The sequence below is a fragment of the Rhinatrema bivittatum genome, chromosome 5 (genome assembly GCF_901001135.1).
Source record: "Rhinatrema bivittatum chromosome 5, aRhiBiv1.1, whole genome shotgun sequence".
Classification (NCBI taxonomy): domain Eukaryota; kingdom Metazoa; phylum Chordata; class Amphibia; order Gymnophiona; family Rhinatrematidae; genus Rhinatrema; species Rhinatrema bivittatum.
Window position 1 is genome coordinate 218886200 of NC_042619.1, and position 22606 is coordinate 218908805.

A 22606-nucleotide genomic window follows, 5' to 3' on the forward strand; every position below is an offset into this window, starting at 1 on the left:
GGCAGGTTCCTGGGGATGGGGGTTGAGTTGCCAGCTTGCAAGACATTTAGAAATATTATTATTGACGCTCTTCCTATCCACCACACCCCTAGGAACCCCTGCCTCCCTCCTTTTTTCAGCTTTTCATATCCTCCAAGGGGCCAGACACGACTCACTCTCCCTCTTATCAAACTCCAAAGGGGACAAGACCCCCGCAGCACGCTGGCCCTCTCTGTGATTTAAAATGTCCTCCGTGGAAAGGTCTGGGGGGTGGGGGGGCCCTGACTTATAATGTTTGCTCCACAGAGGAGCAGTCAACCTGTCCCACAGGCTTCCCCGCTGCTTTCAAAATCAAAAACAATAACTCCATACACAGGTGCTTCCTTGTGATAAAGAGCTGAACGAGATCCCCCTGATAATCACATGCAAAGCATTTCTGAGTAAGAGCTTCCCCATGCACCTTTAAAAGGACTCCATACTGAACAAACCCCCAGCAGCAGCAGTGGCAGAAAAGTCAGTCTCATGCCCATCCCAAACCACGGTAAGTACAATGTGAAGCCTGGAACGAAAAAGACCTTCCAAGCTTCTTTCTAAAAATCCACAGAAACGTGGTAAAGTTTACTGCTTCTGCTTTTGGCTATCGCTCATTTCGTTCGGACTTTGCAGGCACTCGTAGGCAACGAAACCTAAAAGCTGCAGTCGCAGCCAAGGACCTGTCTGTGGCGCAGATGGTGGCAGAGTTTTCCGCACGGCAACCTGGATCTCTCCCTTGAGGAGGCCGACCAGAGAAACGTCTTCTTTACAACCTCAGGTACAACTGATAGAAGTAAAAGTCAACAAACAAGTTGCAGCTGATTCCTTTGTATTAGACCAAATATATGCATGATTAGTTGTTTGAGAGGTGTGATCCTTTCCTGGGCTCTGCACAGTTGATAATATTTGCTGGCCTTCTGCTTATCCCCACCACCCTTTTTTTGCTTTCAAGTGGATCGACTTCTCTTATTTTACCTTATTTTCTTTTTTCTTTTTTATACTTGTAGTTCTAGGTCACATTCTTTTGTGCTCATCACTTACCTTGCCTGATGCTGAATCTTCTGCCACAGATCTCAACTTTCTAGCTAGATATTTCTTGTATCTTGGGTTTGCAAAGTGTCTTTCTCTTACGTCATCATTCTTGTTGCGCCCTTTCATTTCGTTTAATATCATATTTATTCTTTTGGTTTGGGTAACTCACAGCTCTTGTAAATATGTTATATGTATATGGCTAAGGATAACCTCTGGAGACCACAAATTCTGCCTTTCTCTGGTGTGTTTACTGTAATCTGTAAAGTTGCCTGAGGTGCTGTGAAAGATCAGAGTGCACCAAGCAATAACATCCCTGGGATGCATGCAGCAGTCCTGCAATGGGAGATTTGCAACAGGACAAAAAGTTCATAAACCATGCATGATAATCAGATACTCTTAACTCTTCCAAGAGCTGCAATAACTTTCTGAGATGTTTAGGAACAAACAGCATGCAGAGCGAAACCATTTTAGAGGGGGTTCTCCTAAAGAGGTCGCAACAGAAGAAAAAAATATCGCCTGCTAACTACAAAGAGCGTCTGTTTGTGTTCACACAACGAAGCCTGGCCTACTACGACTTTGACAAAGAGGTGAGGGCACACGGTTTTTCAAGGCAAGATTTAGTAAAGAGTTGGTAGGAAAATAGTTTGTGACCAAGAGGCTATGAAAGTTTAAGAATAGACTGGCTGTAACTGTATTTTGGTATCGGTACAACAACAGAAACATCAGCTGTGCTCCAGATAAAAGAAATCATGGCTACCTCCGACCTGCCACCAGAGGTAGGCCGAGGGTAGGCTGAAGTAGTGTCAAAGATCATGTTCCTTTTTATTTGAAGGGCGCTGTATTAATTTCCCTGCATCCAGACTGGGCTGCAGAATAGCAGTGAAACACGCTTTAATAATTAAACCCCCAGCTTAATTGGTCATTATTGCTTCACGAAGGCAGCAAACTGAAAGGCCCAAAACTAGGGGTTGATTTCTTCAGTATAAAATTTCTAGATACTCCTGCTTGGATTGTTTATTGACGTTTATTCATCGTAGCCATTATAAAACGATTGGTGGTGAACCTATGGCTGGCTGGAAGACAGGAGTGTATGGTATTCTCTAAAGACACTTTGACATCAGGGTGAGCTTCGGCAAGGCAATCTCATTATTAATAAGAGCTGATTTGCTCCATACCCTCCCCCTTCGTGGGGGGGGGGGGGAGGCTGCCCAAGGGGCTCTTATAGCTGCTGCTCAGGCATCTTTCCCCTTAAAGGGGGTGGGGGGCAGAAATGGGCAAACTGGCCCTTATTAGCATTCAGATTGCTTTATCTTTAGAGACAAAAAGACAACCAGCACTATCCAAGTAGGGTTTTTCCATCTTGTGGCTGAGGAAGTTCTTCTCATGGTTTCTGGCAGCTAGGCTGGGAACAAAACAGGCCTTCCCATGTCTCCTAATATTGTATACCAAGAGACTTTAATCCATTAAAAAGGTTACTTCCTTGCCTATCATGGGGACTTTAGGGGGGAGGCCTTCTAACCTGGGCAAAGAACTGGTATTTCTGCTAGTGTGTATGAAAGTGTGCGTGTGTGTGAGTGAGTGTGTATGTGCATGCACATACACATATTTAAGGGCCCTTTGTCCCTATTAAGGAGTAATGTTCCTTGGAAAGGAGTAAAAAATGTTCTGTAGCCCAGAGAATGTTCTAGATGAAGAGGAAGGTGTTGTGACCGGATTTTGCCAGCAGGTGGCAGAGCAGAGTTTTAGTGAGGAAAGTTGGAGTTCATAGACTTTCCCTTGGTGGCCAGTCATTTGGCTGGACTGGCCAGTTTTCTTTAGGCCTTCCTACCCTGCCCTGCGGAACCTTTTCTCATGTCAGGAGGGACCAGGCCAAAGCTTGATTGCTGTGGCTTGTTTTGAAGGACCGTGGGTTGGGTCTGTGGCATTGTACCAGGAAGAGTTTTTTTTTTTTTTAATAGAGCAGATGGGCCGAACAGTCCTTAGCTGCATCAGATTCTGTGTTTCCGTGATGGCCGGGGCTGATCATCTTAATTCCAATGCATTTTTTTATACTTAGAAAAGAGGATGCAGGAAAGGATCCATTGATATTAAGAAAATTAGGTGTGTTGAGACAGTAAATCCTGAAGAGTGTACACCCGTGGAGAGACAATACCCATTTCAGGTAAGACCAGCATTATGCTTTGTTTCTCCGTACTGACTACATTACAAGAAGAAACTGAGCCTGTTTGTCATGCTGACACGCTCTGGCGCTGAGGATCTGCCTTGGTCTATCTCTGTGACGCTCTGCGGGGAGTCTGCTAGCATGTATGCCTGCAGTGTCAGGAGTTTGTTGGGTTTTTTTTAAGCAAGTCATTAGCACATCAACCTTGCCAGTGTGGTTTCAATTTGTTGTCAAACAAGAAAAGTAACTGGAGACCTAATTGAGATGGAGTGATGCAGTCAGGCAGGTGGTGATGCTGTTGCAGGCCTGGCCCAAATGTCTTCTTCCTGCCTCAAAGCTATGGGATGATGGTTTGTATGGTTTTAGACCTGGAAACGGTTGGAGAAAATACCAGGAGCAAATACCTGTTAATAAGGACCCGGGGTCTAGTACAAACTGGAAGAATTAGCACATAATCCCCGGCACAGAGGAGACTTACATATAGCAAACTGACACACACTATTTATTTTGGCACATGGGCCTCTATTTATTTAAATTGCTAAATCAGCTCTCACATTACAATATAAAGTTATATTCAATCCTCACCCAAATCCCCCCCCCCCCAACAAAAAAACCCCCAACTTCAGTCCATCTAATACATACAATAGTACTCTAAAATAAAATAAGCCCAGCTCTTTGGTTACTCTTTCTTAAAGTTTGTTGTAAAAGACTGAAGGCCCCACACAGTGTGGTTTGGTGGGGAATGGTCGTACAGCTTTGCGTAAAATGGTTTCTTTTCTTGAAGATCGTGTATAAGGAGGGGCTTCTTTATGTCTATGCGACCAACCAAGAAAACCGAAGACAGTGGTTAGAAACTCTCCTGAAAGGTAAAGCTACTCTGAGCAGCACCTGTGTACCGGCAAACAGTATTTTTCCCTTTCTAACCAGCTGATAAGACAGATATTACCGCATGTCCTGGCTGTGTGTATGTGGGGGGAGCAGGAGCCAAAGACGAAATAAAAGAGGTAAACTGAATAAAATCTCAGGCTTTATTAAAGCAAGCTTCTTGGGCAAGGGAAGGTCTAGTTTGACATGGACAATCTTCTACCCAGCAGACAGACGGAAGGCCAGATGTCCTTATTAAAATTAATAGTGCCTTCCACATGCTAAAAAGTGAGGGTTACTCCCTTTTCTTCACCAGCCCGACAATACTCCTGTCTCCCTCTTCTTCTCTGCTCCATCCCACCTCCCCCACCACATGACAGGAGAGCTATCTTCCTTAAACAGAGACTCCCCTCTCATGCATGGGCCAGCGTCTTGAGATTGAGATGCCTGATGCTAGCAGCTCTCCTGGTGCTGGCTGGTCTGACAGTGCCCAAAAGCACACAGGGTGGGTACCTGGAAGGCAGTGCTTCAAGCAGAAGTCGGGCGTGTCACTGCATGCGGACTGTGCCGTTACCTACTGAATCTTGGGGAAAGGCCTTGCGGTCACATTCTCCAAGAGCTGCAAGCTTTGGGCGCTCTTACAAGGAAACCCTAAGTAAAGAGCAGAGGAAAGCAATGCATGCATTACTCTCCTGGGGCTTGCTTGGGACAGGACAGTGCAGTAATCTCATCATTCAGATGAATAATGATGTGAAATAATGCCGGAGGGATAACATAATCCATGCCTGTAATGTTCTCCACTCAAATTCAGTTTCTATCCTCATACATGTTAGGAGGGAAAATTCTGAGTGTTATTTGTCAGAAACCAAGTCCATCGCTTTCATTTGTGTCTGTTTGCAACAGATTTATGCCTTCGTTTACCCGCAAGAAACAGTGTGTTGCCATCTTACAGTGCTATCCAAAAACACAGGACCTTCTCAGATGCTCTAATTCTTCATGCTTGTCTTATTTCGTTTCAAGAAATCAAGGACAACCCCTTCTTGTTGAACAAATACCACCCGGGATTCTTCACAAACGGGAAGTTTCTGTGCTGCAATCAAAGTTGCAAGACTGCCCCTGGATGCGCCATTTGGGAGCCATGTAATGGGATTTCTTTTCTACCAATATATTATACATGGCTCCGTGTGTTTGAATCCCAGAGTGAAAATAGATTTTAATCAGTTTATGTACATGAGTTTTGCCCACTGGGAAGGAGAGAGTCAGACAAATGCCTGCTTTTCAAATGTGTTCCAGAGGTTGGCAGAATGAGAAACAGCTGTTGAAAGCATTTACAAGGATGTTCACTCCTCCTTGGACAGAGTAAACATTCCACTTTGGAAAGTGCCGCTTCCTTGTTGACTTTTGCTAGGTCACCTTCCTTAGTCTTGCCTTGCCTCAGATACGGTGCTTTACAGGACATTTGGGCGGAGGGGAGGGGGTGGTTGTAAGCTGGCTGTCTCAGAAGCGCCCTCCTACCTCTGCACCTAAACATTCATGCCATGTTCCACGTCTTCTTTTAGACACATTTAGGAGAGTCAATTAGGTGTGGGGGGGGGGGGGGGGGAGGAGTGTATTTTGGGTGTGGAAAATGACAGGCATAGATTGCATTTTCAAGTCTATGAAAGTTACTTTCTGTAGAAAACCTTTCCCACACCAAAAAGCAGGCATGAGCTGGTTCCTGGGTTTCAAAGTGAAAGCATGCACGTCCTTTCTTTTTAAAAATGGATGCAAAAACTTGCAAACTTTGTCCCAGTGCGAACAGTTTTAAGATTGTCCCCACCTTATTTCCTACAGAGATAAGTGCACACTATGGTATTCTGTGAGGGACAGAATTAGAATGGGGATAATCGCTGTAGGTAGGTGCTATACCTTGGTTCGCTATCGCAGTACAGGTGTCCTCTGATTTTATTTGTGTGCTGTGATTATAGATAACACTCTGCGTGATCCATCCAACTCCAAGGAACATCTGCCTGGAAATCTGGTGAGTCAAACCACCGAGAGTTTGCATTCAGCATTATTTTCCTCATGTCTTATTGAAAAGTCAAGTTTTCGCTCAAAAAAAGAAATGGTTGGAAAAAAGGCATTGACTTGACACGTTCAGGTTGCTCACACTTTACTGATTTTTGTGATGTGAAATGAAAATTCAATTCTTTTATCCTTTATATTCTCTTCTAGCTGATCCTTGTTCAAAGGTGTGCTCTGGGAATGATTGTAGGGTTATGCAAAACAGGAGCTGAACAGTTCTATTGTCACAGTGTTGTCACTTCTAGCCCCATGTGCTCATGGCATATTTTATTGGCAGGCCTTCCGAACAATGGGTTACTTTGAATAGGAAATTAGGACAAGAAGAGACGGTTGTTATACATGGGTCGAGACCTCTCAATAGATATTGGTCAATGCTGGGCACCTGCTCTTAGCCAGACAGTGAATACTGAGAACCTGTCTGCCTTTCTGTGCCACTTGGAGTTTTTAACCTGGTTTTTGGCTTGTAATTGAAGTTCAGAAATGTATTGTTTTTCCTTAGAAATTAGACCTTATTTTCATTGTGACTTCCAAGAATATGAAAATACTTACAGCATAATGGAATCCCTTTTCTGTGACCTTGATAGCTTCCTCCTGCTGCGCTGGGCTTCTAGAGTAATTACAGCAGCAGGTTAAGAATGAGGGGTCAAATCCCACTTCTGCTCCTTGCGTCTTTGGGCAAATCATTTCACCCTCCATTGCCTCAGCTACAAACTTAGGGCCTGATGTGCTAAGCCTTTTTTCCATAGTCCTAAAATGGAATAAAAGCCTCATTTACTAACAGGCCCATTCAGTAAAGTCCGTGGGAGAGCCGGCGCTCCGAGGTGCTAGGGACACTAGCGCGTCTTTAGTGCCTCCTTATTGGCGGAAGCGGCAGCTGTCAGCGGGTCTGACAGCCGACGCTTAATTTTACTGGCGTCGGTTGTCGAACCCGCTGACAGCCACGGGTTTGGAAAATGGATGCCGGCAAAGCTGAGCGTCCGTTTTCCAACCCGCGGGCCGCGGGCAGATTTTTTTTTTTTTTTTTAATTCTTGGGGCCTCCAACTTAATATCCCTATGATAAGGCCACCAGATTCACAAAGATATGCAAACAGTAAAATAAAAGCAAGTCCTATTATGGGCTTCCCCAGCTGCCGTATGGAAGTAGAGGCCTAAAACACATATGACATGCATGAAACCCACCTACAAGAATGAAAATTCACTTACTCCTAGATGAGCCACTTATTAAAATGACTGTAACTTTTTTTGTGGTTATAGTTGTGTTAACAAATGACGAGGCTGGGATCCTTTCAAGACCCTGGGCTGCTGGCAGTGTCCTGTTTATTGAGCATTTAAATGAAGGAATCAAGCAGAGACGTTCACAAGCCTGCATTTATTAGAAAGAAACACCATGTCCGTGGAGGAATGTGGTAGAACTTGTTAGTGCTGCTCGCATTCATAACATTTCAAAATAGCTCGATATCTTTTGCTCACAAGTTCTCTTTCTCTCTCTCTCTTTATCATTTTGAAAGACATAGGCCGAGAGACACAGCATGGTGTAGCTCTTAGCTTGTATGTTGCAGTTCAATTTTATTCTCCAGCATCTATCATATGCATGAAAGCTTCACAATAAAATATCATATATCATCACACTATTACTGAGCAAGCTAAGATTATCATCACTCATAAGAAGTGAGGCAGACTTAAGAACATAAGAAATTGCCATACTGGGTCAGACCAAGGGTCCATCAAGCCCAGCATCCTGTTTCCAACAGTGGCCACTCCAGGCTATAAGTACTTGGCAAGTACCAAAACATTAAGGGGCCGATGCAATACAGTACGCTCAGCCAAGCACACTGTATAACCCACAGTTGGACACAAGTTAAATAGGTGCTAATCCACCCCCTAATGCAACAGGGGGATTAGCGCCTATTTAATGCGCGTCCAACATGGAGTGAATGGGATAGAGCTCATCACATGCAAATGCATGTGAATGAGGCTAGTACTCATTCACTCTGATGCAAAAAAATAAATGTGCGTCTGAGACGTACATTTATCGCTCAGCTATTAACGCCTGCCTGGAGCAGGCGTTAATAGCTGAGCTCATTGAAAAGAAGTATAGAAACGCAAAAAAACCTTATTTTCAGTACTTCTTTTAAAAATTAAAAAAAAAAAAAAAACCAACTCAGCCAGCCATATTGAAGACCGACGTCAATATGCTCGGCGTCGGTTTTCATAACCAGCCCACTGCGTTATGAAAGCCGACGTCGACAAACTCGGCTTCAGTTTTCATATCTGGCGGACTGCAGTTATGAAAACCGACGCCGTGTTTATTGGCGTCGATGCTCATAAGCAGCAGACCGCCGGTAACTGCGGGGACACGTTAACAAGGAGGCGCTAAGGTTGCAGAAGCGACCATAGCGCCTCCTTGCTAACACGACCCCCTAATTGTAATATAGCATGGCGCTCCCCTTTCCGTGCTTTTTTTTGCATCAGCCCCTAAGTAGATCCCATGCTATTGACACCAGTAATAGCAGTGGCTATTCTCTAAGACAACTTGATTAATAGCAGTTAATGGATTTCTCCATGAACTTATCCAAAACTATCCAGAGCTTAATTGTGCATTGAGTGAAAAAGAATTTTTTCCAATTAGTTTTAAATGTGCTAATTGCTAACTTCATTGCATGCCCCTAGTCCTTCTGTTATCCGAAAGAGTAAATAACCGATTCACATCTACCCGATCTAGATCTCTCATGAGTTTAAAGACCTCTATCATATCCCCCCTCAGCCGCCTCTTCTCCAAGCTGAACAGCCCTAACCTCTTCAGCCTTTTCTCATAGGGGAGCTGTTCCATCCCCTTTATCATTTTGGTCGCCCTTCTCTGTACCTTCTCCATCACAACTATTTTTTTTGAGATGCGGCAACCAGAATTGCACACAGTACTCAAGGTGCGGTCTCACCATGGGGTGATACAGGGGCATTATGACATTTCCCGTTTTATTCACCTTTGCTTATTATGGCTGGCGGTCGCAGCCGTCTGCGACCGCGAGTGCTCACATCCTGCACTGCTCTCCTGCCCTCCCCGGAGCTGCTTGCTGCGCGAGCCTGTTTACATCGCCGTGCTCCGAGGGACTTCTCTCGGCGGCATGGACGCCGCTACTTCCTGCTCCAACACCGGGCCTTTCTAGGCGCGCGCATGCATCACAGGTCCGGCCTTTGAAGCATCTTTGGTGGGAACCTTGGGGGCGTCCCTCTGTGATGATGTCATCGGCCTCTCTTATTTAAGCTCCACCTTCGCCCCCAGCAAGCCGACTTGGCAACAAGTTCCATCCGTGGTCTGAACTCCTGTGTGTTCCTGAGACGCCGCCTGCTGCCTTGCTCTTGGACCCTGTCTGGCACCCGCTCCTCGAGGGTCAGTGTGCGCTCCTCGGGGACTCGCTCCCCTGACCTACCCCGCTCCTCGGGCTGGCTCTGCGCCTCTTGGGCCCTACTCTGCATTGGCTCCAGCTACCCTGGTCTCCATTGGAACACCAGCAACCTTTGAGATCCTCGTCTGGCCTCTCCACTCCTCGGGGCTGCACCTGTATCTTTACCAAGTCTGCTTGCACTTGCCCGCTCCTCGGGCCGTGCTTTTATTCAAGAGAACTACCTAGATCCGCCTCGCTACTCCGTGCTGGACTCAAGCTTGTTCCTGACTGTCAGCTGTCCCGCTCCTCGGGTCAATCCCTTGCTACACCGCTGGCAATACCTTCATTCTCCGGGTTCCTGCCTACGTCAGCAGCTGGGTTCGGGACCGGACTATCCTACCCCATGGGTGGTCTATGTCTCTTACCTATGTCCACCATGCTGCAGCTTCGCCCCCTTGGGGCTGACCTCCCGGAGAACCTCCTACGTGACTATCCCTGCACTTACTGCTCCGCGATTCGCCTGGCACCTCTCTTTCCAGGGATTCTCACCAAGAACTGCCTACAGCCTACCACCCTGCAGGGGTTAGCTCCTGGTCCCTGGGGCCTCTCCACTGCTGTGCCTACAGCTCCCCGCTGTGCCGGTATCTCGCATCCTGATGGTGCAGACCTGTGGGGCTCCTCCCAACAGGCTGTAACAACTCACGCCTCGGGCCAAGGGTCCACATACCCACAAACCATAACATTGCCTTCCAAATAATTCCTAACATTCTGTTTGCTTTTTTGACTGCTGCAGAACACTGAACTGACGATTTCAATGTGTTATCCACTATGACTCCTAGATCTTTTTTCTGGGTGGTAGCTCCTGATATGGAACCTAACATTGTATAACTACTAGAGGTGTGAATCGTGTGATCGATCGTCTTAACGATTGATTTTGGCTGGGGGGGGGGGGGGAAATCGGATCGTCGTGTTTTGTTTTGTTTTGAAATCGTTAAAAATCGTAAATCGGGGGAGGGCGGGAAAACCAGCACACCAAAAAAACCCTAACACCCACCCCGAACCTTTAAAACAAACCCCCACCCTCCCGAACCCCCCCAAAATGTTTTAAATGACCTGGGGTCCAGTGGGAGGGTCCCGGCGCGATCCCGGCGCGATGTCCCGCTCTCTGGCCACACCAAAAAAACCCTAACACCCACCCGAACCTTTAAAACAAACCCCCACCCCCCCCCGAACCCCCCAAAATGTTTTAAATGACCTGGGGTCCAGTGGGAGGGTCCCGGCGCGATGTCCCACTCTCTGGCCACAACAAAAAAAAAACCCTAACACCCACCCCGAACCTTTAAAACAAACCCCCACCCCCCCGAACCCCCCCAAAATGTTTTAAATGACCTGGGGTCCCGGCGCAATGTCCCGCTCTCTGGCCACGACTGCTGTGAAGAGAAATGGCGCCGGTGGCCCTTTGCCCTTATCATGTGACAGGGCAAAGGTAGCGCCGGCGCCATTTTGATTCCTAGCTCCCGACGTCACGCATCCAGGAGATCGCTCCCGGACCCCCGCTGGACCCCCAGGGACTTTTGGCCAGCTTGGGGGGGCCTCCTGACCCCCACAAGACTTGCCAAAAGTCCAGCGGGGGTCCAGGAATGACCTCTTGCACTCGAGCCGTATTGCAAAATGGCGCCGGCCATACGGCCATACGGCCGGCGCCATTTTGCAATACGGCAATACGGCCATACGGCCGGCGCCATTTTGCAATACGGCTCGAGTGCAAGGGGTCGTTCCCGGACCCCCGCTGGACTTTTGGCAAGTCTTGTGGGGGTCAGGAGGCCCCCCAAGCTGGCCAAAAGTCCCTAGGGGGGCCAGCGGGGGTCCGGGAGCGATCTCCTGGACGCGTGACGTTGGGAGCTAGGAATCAAAATGGCGCCGGCGCTACCTTTGCCCTGTCACATAAGGGCAAAGGGCCACCGGCGCCATTTCTCTTCACAGCAGCCGTGGCCAGAGAGCGGGACATCGCGCCGGGACCCCAGGTCAATTAAAACATTTTGGGGGGGTTCGGAGGGTGGGGGTTTGTTTTAAAGGTTCGGGGTGGGTGTTAGGGTTTTTTTGGTGTGCCGGTTTTCTCGCGCCCTATTTAACGATACAATACAAATGCCCCTGACGATAAATCGTGGGCATTTGTATTGTATCGTGCACTCTAACGATTTTGGACGATTTTAAAATTATCTGACAATAATTTTAATCGTTCAAAAACGATTCACATCCCTAATAACTACAGCATGGATTATTTTTCCCTATATGCATCACCTTGCACTTATCCACATTAAATTTCATCTGTCATTTGGATGCCCAAACTTCCAGTCTCTCAAGGTACTCCTGCAATTTATCATAATCCGCTTGTGATTTAACTACTCTGAATAATTTTGAATCATCTGCAAATTTGATAACCTCACTCATCATATTCCTTTCCAGATCATTTATAAATATAATGAAAAGCACCAGTCCAAGTACAGATCCCTGAGGCCCTCCACTGTTTACCTTTTTCCATTGAGAAAATTGACCATTTAATCCTACGCTGTTCCTGTCTTTCAACCAGTTTGTAATCCACGAAAGGACACCATCCCCTATCCCATGACTTTTTAGTTTCCTTTAAAGCCTCTCATGAGAGACTTTGTCAAACATCTTCTGAAAATCCAAATACACTACATCTACTGACTCACCTTTATCCACATGTTTATTAACCCTTTCAAAAAAATGAAGCAGATTTGTGAGGCAAGACTTGCCTTGGGTAAATCCATGCTGACTGTGTTCCGTTAAACCATGTCTTTCTATATGCTCTGTGATTTTGATCTTTACAATAGTTTCCACTATTTTTCCCAGCACTGAAGTCAGGCTCACTGGTCCATAGTTTCCTGGATTGCCTCTGGAGCCTTTTTTAAATATTGGGGTTACATTGGTTGAGGTTCAATGGATACATTTAATGATAGGTTACAATTTTAAACTATTAGATCTGAAATTTCATTTTTTAGTTCCCTCAAAACCCTGGGGTGCTTACCATCCAGTTCAGGTGATTTGCTACTTTTTAGCTTGCCAATCTGGCCTACTACATCTTCCAGGTTCACATTGATTTGGTTCAGTTCATCTAAAGCATCACCCTTGAAAACTATCTCTGGAACCAGTATCTCCCCAACATCCTCATTAGTAAACACAGAAGCAAAGAATTAATTTAGTCTTTCTGCAATGGTCTTATCTTCGCTAAGGGCCCATTTAAGCCCTCGGTAATCCAAAGGTCCAACCGACTCCCTCACAGGTTTCTTGAAGTTTTTAAAGTTTTATTATGACTTGGTATAGTTAGAAATTTCTTTCAGTTCTATTAGCAGGCAAGACTCATTGATCAATGCTGACTTGATGTGTTTCTTGTATCATTTCAAAACCCATGTTTTGTGTCCATAAATTGCTGCATGTAGGAAAATAGATCATTACTTGGCTTTTTATTCACTGACCTACCCCCTCTATACTAGGTGCCTGCCTTATTTCAGTGCATCTCCACCCTTGTGCCTATCTCCATTCTTGCTCTCTAAACTAGCAAGTAGACACAAGATTTACCTTATGCCCTCCTACAACCCAGATGACCACTTATAATCTTCCTCCTAGCACTAATCATGTGTTTATATATATATATATATATATATATCCCATCTTCATGTTCAATGTACAGTTCAATGATGCAATTTTATTGTAGTTTTACCTGGATACTATCTTAGGAAAAGGTGGAATATCAAATGGTAATTAATCAATCACTGATTATTCCTATACATTTAATTTAATGTATAGGATAAAATAAAAAATAAAAATAAAATTTATAGACTACCGGTACATCATAAACTGGCCAAGAAGGTTTACAAACAACTCAATAAACATAGAAGCATAAAAACACCTCAATAGCAAAAATATTCAATAACAAAATAAAAAAATCATAAATATATAATGTATAAAAAAATCAAATATTGCAAAACCCCTGAAAAACACATTGTAGATACAAAAACAATATTCCAAAGATCTGTATATTAATCATAGGTTATAGTGTTTATCTCCTCCTCCGCTAATGCATATTTTAGGGATTTTTTTGTTTGCTTTTCTTGAATCACTGCAAGACTATAACTATAAAAAGAAGCGAGTAAACTATTTTCTTACTATTGTGAGTGCTGAATCTCCAGCTGTGTCTCATCCTTGCGCTACAGCATCCCCCAACTGGACAAAGAAAAAGAAACAGTTCACTTTGGGTGGGGGGGGGGGGGAATGGTCTTCCTGTCTTTGATGCTTTACCTTTCTCCCACATTCCCAATCTCTGATCATTCTTAAAGCTTTTTATTTTTGTTGACAGTGAGTGGAGGAGTGGGGGTGGTGGGAGAAAAGAGAGAAAGTTTGAGAGAGTCGAGATATGTAGGAGAAATGGATATTGAGGTCCATATTCAGAGACAATTAGCTTGGTAACTCACAAGTTATCCGGCTAATTGCCATCTTTAAAATATTTTCAAAGTTAGGGGGTGATTTATCAAAATGCACTAAGGTGTGGCAGTAATGTGTTAGTGCAGAGAGAGAGAGAGAGAGAGAGAGAGAGAGAGAGAGAGAGAGAGAGAGAGAGAGAGAGAGAGAGAGGAGAAGAGGAGAGAGAGGAGAAGAGAGAGAGAGAGAGAGAGAGAGAGAGAGAGAGAGAGAGAGAGAGAGACTAGCTATAATGTCTTCTCCATAGATAGGTATTTATATCCCTATGGGAGGCCCACCTAGTATCTCGAGGTGAGGTTTAGGTATTAGTGTAGGGGGTTAGGGGCCATTTGGACATTCAAAGTGAGATGTACGAACAGAACAGTGGTCTCTGGTGAAGATTTGATGACCTTCGGAGTAAGGAAACTCACCCAAAGATGAGATTTGTGCAATGTTCTCTCCATGTAGTTTGATGGACTCTCTACCTGGGTAACATCAAGCTAGGTGGAGAGAACATTGCACAAATCTCATCTTTGGGTGAGTTTCCTCACTCCAAAGGTCATCAGATTGTCACAAGATACCACTGTTCTGTTCATACGTCTCACTTTGAATGTCCAAGTGGCCCTTAACCCCCTACACTAATACCTAAACCTCACCTCGAGTTACTAGTTGGCCTCCCATAGGGAAATAAATACCTATCTATGGAAAGGACATTATGGCTAGTTTCTCTCTCTCTCTCTCTCATTGCAATTTGTGCTATCTTAGCTTTTCACATAGGTATTAGCACAGATTGCAATAAACTGTCTATTAACATAAAACACACCCCTTTTGCTATCACATGTGATACTTATCGCATTTTGATAAATCCAGGCCTTAGTGGGTTAAGTTTATCCAGCTAACTTTCCAATCCGGCCATTGAGTGAAGATGGACCTCAAAATTGTAATTTGGACCCATTTATAAATAAACCTCTCTGGGTGTTGGTGTTTAGACCCAGGCAAGTCTGAGACACAGTGGAGAGGATTGTGAATGGGGTAATGATTTTCTTCCATTTAATTTAGATCCATAAATCTTCTCTGAAGCGTGCAGATGCTGAACGGTTTCGACACCACTGTTTTGGTTAGATGCAGTTAATGTAAAAAAAAAAAGACTACAGTAAAACAGTCCATTTTTTTTTCTATATCCGTCATGACATGTGATTTACTCTTTGGTGACAGATTTCATATTTCTCTTGTGTGCAGAAACCAAAGCGCCCCAGCTTACCTCCGATTCCAGGAGAGGGTAAATCCTCCCTTGGGATAGCTGTGGCCGAGCATGATTATGGACCCCAGGACAAATCTGATATCTCACTAATGAAGAACCAGAAATACCATATTTCTTCAGATAAGGACCCAGACTGGTGGAAAGTTGGAGATGCTGACGGGTAAGGTTGCTCTGTAGTGTGAGCATAGTTATTCGTAGGAGCAATTGCCAGAACGTCCAGTTCAGTATGAGGGGGGTCAGAGCAAAGCTTGTCTCTCTGCTGTAAAGGATCTTCTCTTTTTTTTTATTTATACGAGTATGCCCATTTTCTCTAACCTCTCCATACCCCTCTTATGGCCCAGCCGGGGGTCATAAAATGCAGCTCCTTCTGGAATTAAATGCTAAGTCTGACCACTAGGTGTCACTATAGTGGGATTAATGGGGATTCCCTCTCCACCAGCATCTGTGAAGGCAGCATCCCCAGCTCTGGCCAGGGAGGAAAAGCCAAACTCAGGAATCAAATGTAAATTTCCCGTAGAGCACTGTGCAATACTGTCACTGTGCCATTAGGGTGGCCCACATAGTTTCCTCTGAAAGAAATAGATGACGTAGTGGGGTCACAAATATCATCATTTAGAAATAAGATGTTGTCCTGTGAGCACTATTCGCCCAGGATCAGGATCTTGCAACATTTCTAAATTTAATTTATAAATCCATCCCTTTGAGGACCAATGTCTTCCATCTTCTCCTCTGACTCTGGTCAGAAACCCATGATGAAAAATGTCCAGTCTTTTCTTCCACATGCCCTCCTGCATGGGGCACTCACCACTGCGAATGCCTGGAGCTGAGAAAGAAGGATGCAGGAGAACTGTGCACGGCTCTCAGATTCATTCTTTAAATGGCCAGAAGGTGACATCCTTGAAAGCAGTCAGTGCTTGCATCGCACTTCAGCTCCACCCTCAGCCTCAACCTGCAAAACAAAGGGAGACTCTGAACCATGAATTGATGCTATGTAGCAGCCTGGACGAACTAATAAGCAAACGGGCTGGCTGACCCAGAATCTTTTGGAGTCCATTGCTTAACATGCTCTAGTTCTTTAATTCATCTTATCGGCTTGATTAACCTCAATTTCACCTGGGCTTACATAGAACTACTAAACAGGATAATACAACAGCAGTTAAAAACAGTGAGATTGATTCAGCTCTAAGTAATCAGATAAGTTTGGATTTATCCAGCTCACTGGATGGCAGAGTAGGGGTGTTTCAAGGCATGGTTACACACACATGTGAAAGTGCCATAACTTTTGGTGTGATGAGAGAGAGAGACTAGCCATAATACCCCCCACGCTAGATAGGTACTTATATCTCTATGGGAGGCCCACTTAGTAACTCGAGGTGAGGTTTAGGTATTAGTGTAGGGGTTAGGGGTCACTTTGACATTCAAAGTGAGACGTACGAACAGAACAGTGCTCTCTGGTGAAGATTTGATGAACTTCGGAGTGAGGAAACTCACCCAAAGATGAGATTTGTGCAATGTTCTCTCAACCTAGTTTGATGGACTCTCTACCTCGCCCGCTCTCCCGCGTTTTTTACTGTATCGGCCCGTAAGTTAGCTGGATAAATTAGAACTGTTATTGAGCAGGTCTAAAGTTAGCTGGATAAACTTATCTGGGTATGTTTAGGGATGCAGCTGCTCCCTGCTGAATATCCTGGCTAAATTAGCCGGGTATGTTTATCCAGCTAACTTTCTTAGCCGGCTAATTACTGAGTATCTCCATATATGATAACAAACTGGCATAAATAATTTATGAAGGTAAACACAAACATTTTCAAAGTAAGCAGTAAGAATAAATGAAGTTAAAAGTAAGATGATGGAGTAGAACGTATCGATAATAATAGCTAAGGATACCAATGATACAGCCAATGAGTGGACTTAATGATGCCCAGTGCTGGTAGAAAGTTAAACCATATGTAAAATAACAGTGGTCAGCATAGGGCAATATAACCTTAAAAACACTTCTGTTAGCACCCGAAGGCTTGTGAGAATTCAAATTAATTATTTTCTAGCCTAAAGTCAAGTGGGAGGGCATTGCACAACTAAAAATAGCACGATGGGTAGTTCTGAGTTTTACTGGCTGTGGGTGATGGTCCAGTTGCAAAAAACGAAGCGAACGAGCAGGCTTATAAGGTAGCAGCAGGTCAGACAGATATCGAACAGAAACCCTATGCAAATATCTAATCACAACAGTAATAATGTTAAATTTAATTCTATAGGCAATAGGGAGCCAGTGAAGTATAGCTAGCATGGGAATCACAATGTTAACACTTTTTTTTGCTGCTCCAAGGAGAAGTTTAGCTACTGTGTTTTGGATCCGTTGGATGTGCCTGTGTTGCAATCTTTCCACTGGCTACCTATCCAGAGGAGAATAAAATTTAAGCAATTCGCACTTATATACAAGGCTTTAAGCAGTGGTGCAGCAGCTCGTGTTAGCACATGATTATGGATTTATTGATCACCTCAGGCTCTGAGATCTGCTGATCTCAGTCTGTTAGACATATACTTCTGTACTTTACAGTTGGCCAAAATGCATGCAAGAACCTGGACCACTATGGAATTCTCTCAGATGAGCTCCTTGTGGAACCCTGTCTCTAGTACATTCACAAAGCAATTGAAGTCAGTAATGTTTAAGCAAGCATCTGGATTATATTAAATGACTAAAGCTCCAGCTTCTGTACAGAAGCCAGGAATGCAGATTAGCAATAGATGGGTCAAGGAGCAAATACGTTTTTGCAGGTTTATTTGGGCTTTAATTGTTGTTAGTGTATTATTTTGATATGAGTTATGGATGTTATGCTGATTGCTGCCAAGAACTTGGGATGGTGCAGGTTATACATTTTTTAAACAAGTACAAATAAAACAAAAATACAACTATGCAGCCTTGATAAAAAGCATTGCAATAGCCCAGGCTATTTAGAATTGAAGAGCAGACCACTTCAAGATTTTTTTTTTCTATGATGTCCCGTAATAGGAAAAGAAAATGCACGTTAAAAAAAAAAAGGGAAGGATAAGGGTGGAGTCAAGATGGCAGCCTGCTAGGCTGTAGGGTTGCTGGCGTTCCTTGTTTCCACTAATATTTTTCCGTCATTATGGCCCTGAAGAGGACAGGGAAACCCAGGCAATACCCCTCCCTACCTGAGGTTTCTCCCGGCCAGCAAACGCTCAATTCAGTCTTGAGCCGATCGTTGGCAAATGGGGCCCCAAGGTCCGTTGAGGAGCTCTGCGAGGGAGCGCAGGCACCTCTGGACGTCAACCTCAGTCCCCTGCAGCTTTCCCCTCCTCTTCAGCCGTGCACTCCTGATGTTGCGGCACCTCAGCCGTCACAGGATAATGATGCGACTGGCTCTTGATTAGGTGGGTGGGGGGCTGCGGCCAGTGCAGTTTGGCCCGACCTAGAAACCAGCTTTGTTGGAGGGAATCAAGAGACGCAGTCTGCAGGCCTCTCTACATTGGATGCTGTGGTTGGTGAATTTTCTTCTGCTTCTCTCATGAGTTGTCCCCTCCAGCCTCTGATAAGGACCATCTCAAGTCTCTCTTGATTCGCTCAGGTCAGTCTTGGTGAGCGTGGACTCTGCAAGCAGTGGCTGTGCCTCTGATATTGGTTTGCTAGTGAAATCGGTTTCAGAATTCCAGGAAGTTCACTTGCAAAGGTTCCAGGGGATTGAGTCCAGGGTTGTGGATATAGAAAAATGAGTTCAAGAAATTCAAAAGGCGAATACTGTTTTGATTCAGAATTAAGAACTCTTTTCACAGGAAAATAGAACAGCTGTAAATGTTTTCAAAGTGCTTTAATTTGTACTTTTTAAGTTTTGATAAACGTCCTGGGACTCCTATTAAAGACACATTGAAAAAATATTTCATTGAAATTCATGGCTTGTTTGCTGAAGCCTATCCACCGATTAGTAGAACTTTTTTCCTACCTATATGTAGAAGACAAGAAAGCTGAATAGTTGTCCTATTCCACCTGAAGCACCACCGGACGTATCCGCTATGCTAGAGAGTTCTATTGTGTTGCGCTGAGGGGTGGACCCCTGGCCTGAGGCAGTACGGGAACTGACCACAGGGGGTGGAGCACTGAAGGAGACAGAGGCAGTGTAGTTGTTCACTACTGGAAGCCCGAGGTCCCCCCAGGAGGAGCCCGTAGGGACCCGGGCCGCCGGGACTTAGGTGGGCCTCGCAGGGTCTCCTGGGAGAGTCTGAGTCTGGCGTGCCCACAGGGACTGGAAGAGCGCTATCAGGTTTGAGGCTGGAAACAGGTTGGAGATTGTTAAGAGCGAGCTCCTCTGGAGGGAGGAGCTAGCAAGCTGGTTATGAATGGCACCTCAAGAGGGAGGAGTTAGCAATCTGTATTGGATCAGATAGAAGTTAGCATTCATGTAATGTGCGAGCTAGGCCTCCCCCTACACGGCTGGGGTTTCTCAGGATGCTGTCTATGGAAGGTTTTAAGGAGATCCTTATCAAGGATATTCTGAGAGGGTTCCCACGAGTTCTCCTCGGCCCCATAGCCCTCCCAAGCGAGGAGATACTCCCATTTATCTCGACATCATCGGACATCTAGGGCCTCTCTTACCTGCAGAGAAGTATCAGGTTCTGCCGAGACGCATGGAGCTGGCGGGTCTTTGCAAGAGGGCCATGACAAGACAAGAGGCTTCAGCAGGGACACATGAAACATGTTATGGATGCCCATGGACCAGGGTAGCTGGAGCTGATAGGAAACAGCTCCCACTCTTCTGAGGATTGGGAAAGGACCAATATACTTCGGAGCCAGCTGATGAGATGGAAATCGGAGACGAATATGGCGGGCACTCAGCCAAACTTTCTGGCCAGGTCGGAAGAGTGGAGCAGGTCTTCGATGAAGATCCGAGATGCATTTAGTGCGCTCAACAGCCTGTGAGAGACATTCTCTTACTTGGGTCCATACTTGGCGAATGATTTGAGCCATAGATTGTGCTGCAGGAGATGGAACCGTTACAGGAACAGAAAAAGGCAGACGGGGCTGCCTTCCAAAGACTACTGAGAAAGGAGACACATTGGTGGCTGCTGCGAGATGCGTGTTATGTGACAGCTCAGCCCAAGGGAGGAGATCTGACCAATCATTATGTTGGTCATTGACGTATAAGCGTAGGAATGCTTTCAAAGTCCAATACGTCCTCTCGGACTGCCCATTGGCTTGAGGGTGGTAGGCCAAGGTGTAACTCAAGGAAATATTGAATTTCTGACATAGGGAGCGCCAGCAGCAAACTTTGGTCCCCGATCAGAGACAATCTCCTTGGGGAGCCCGTGAAGTCGAAAAATATTTTTAAGAACAGTTTTGCAAGTTCCGGGGCGGACAGGAGACCCAGTAACGGGATGAAATGCCCCATCTTTGAGAAGCGGTCGATTATAACCCAAATCACCGTGTTGCCTTGTGATAGAAGAAGATCCATGATGAAATCAGTTGAAATACTGGACCAAGGTTCCATAGGCGCTGGGAGTGGCTGTAGCAAGCCCCAGGGCTTCCCTGTGGGTGGTTTTTGTTGCGTGCAGGTGGGACAGGAGTTTACATAACTCATAAGAACATAAGAAAATGCCATACTGGGTCAGACCAAGGGTCCATCAAGCCCAGCATCCTGTTTCCAACAGTGGCCAATCCAGGCCATAAGAACCTGGCAAGTACCCAAAACCTAAGTCTATTCCATGTAACCATTGCTAATGGCAGTGGCTATTCTCTAAGTGAACTTAATAGCAGGTAATGGACTTCTCCTCCAAGAACTTATCCAATCCTTTTTTAAACACAGCTATACTAACTGCACGAACCACATTCTCTGGCAACAAATTCCAGAGTTTAATTGTGCGTTGAGTAAAACTCTGGAATTTGTTGCCAGAGAATGTGGTTCGTGCAGTTAGTATAGCTGTGTTTAAAAAAGGATTGGATAAGTTCTTGGAGGAGAAGTCCATTACCTGCTATTAAGTTCACTTAGAGAATAGCCACTGCCACTCTGGGAGTCCTGCCACTCTGGGAGTCCTGTATCATAATGGGCACCAGTAATGGCAGCGTAGCATCTCTAGTGTCCTGGCACGGCCAGGATGGCCTGCTAGTTTTGAATCATGGGCCCATCTTAAGACCTGCTCTCGGAGTCGGCGAGGGACGACATTCTTTCCGACTGGAACAGTAGTGGTTGCTGCTATGGATATACAGGCAGGATCGATAATATAACTGGGAATCTCTGGTAGGTATTCGGGTTCAAAGGAACAAGAAAGCGCGTCAGCTCGCTAATTTTTGGAACCAGGCCAAAAACAAAGATTAAAATGGAATCTCTCGAAGAATAAGGCCCAGTGGGCCTGCCGGGGGTTTAGACGCTGGGCCTCCTTGAGGTGCTCTAAGCTCTTGTGATCTGTGAATATAGTGAATTTATACTGTGCCCCTTCCAACCAGGGGTGCCGTTCCTGAAGGGCCAACTTCACTGCCAATAGTTCACGATCGCAACTGTGTAGCGTTGTTCTGTGGGGGTGAACTTGTGTGAGTAGAAGGAGCACAGAGTTAATTTGCCTGTGGACGAGTGCTGGCTTAAGACAGCCCCGGATCCGATAGCTGAGGCATCTACCTCAACTATGAATGGACGTTTAGGGGCCGGGTGATGGAGACGCAGGCCAGAGCTAAAGGCATCTTTAAGTCTCTGGAAGGCCGCAATGGCTTTTGGTGTCCAGACTCGGGTATTGGCCCCCTTCTTAGTCATCAATGTAAGTGGGGCGATCATGGAGGAATAGATAGCTATGAAGCTTCGATAATAGTTAGTGAAGCCTAGGAACTGTTATAAGGCTCAAAGCCCAACTGGCTGGGGCCAGTCATGAATTCCTTGGACCTTCTCGGGGTCCATGGAAAAACCATGGTCAGATATGATGTATCCTAGGAAGGGTAGACTAGAACGTTCAAACATACATTTTTCTAGCTTAGTGTAGAGATGATTTTCTTGTAATCGTTGGAGGACAATATGAACATGTTCATGGTGACTTTTGATGTCCTTGGAGAATATCAGAATGTCGCCAGGGTAGATGACAACAAACTTGTAGAGGAGGTCCCTGAAGATCTCACTCATGAGATGCTGAAAGACAGCTGGGGCATTACATAGCCCGAAGGGCATGACCACATATTCATAATGACCATCCCTAGTATTAAACACTGTCTTCAAGATGTCATCAGGTTGAATGCGTACTAAGTTGAACGCACCTCTCAAGTCCAATTTGATAAATACTTTGGCGTCCTTGAGGCGATCAAATAATTCACTGATAAGAGGTAATGGTCCTTACGCGTTTTATTTATTTATTTTTATTTT

The 22606-nt window shown here is 45.2% G+C and overlaps 1 protein-coding gene across 1 annotated transcript in view; it reads left to right on the plus strand.

The window, feature by feature from the left end:
- The first annotated feature begins 475 nt into the window (after nucleotides 1-475).
- BMX (BMX non-receptor tyrosine kinase) overlaps nucleotides 476-22606 on the plus strand; it is a 71366-nt gene continuing 49235 nt past the window's right edge. The window contains exons 1-8 of the mRNA XM_029603222.1: nucleotides 476-520; nucleotides 646-790; nucleotides 1483-1631; nucleotides 3101-3205; nucleotides 3990-4071; nucleotides 5090-5209; nucleotides 6037-6089; nucleotides 15236-15417. Coding sequence (XP_029459082.1) covers nucleotides 1494-1631; nucleotides 3101-3205; nucleotides 3990-4071; nucleotides 5090-5209; nucleotides 6037-6089; nucleotides 15236-15417 — 680 coding nt within the window. The 5' untranslated portion in view covers nucleotides 476-520; nucleotides 646-790; nucleotides 1483-1493. The remainder of the gene's footprint in view (nucleotides 521-645; nucleotides 791-1482; nucleotides 1632-3100; nucleotides 3206-3989; nucleotides 4072-5089; nucleotides 5210-6036; nucleotides 6090-15235; nucleotides 15418-22606) is intronic.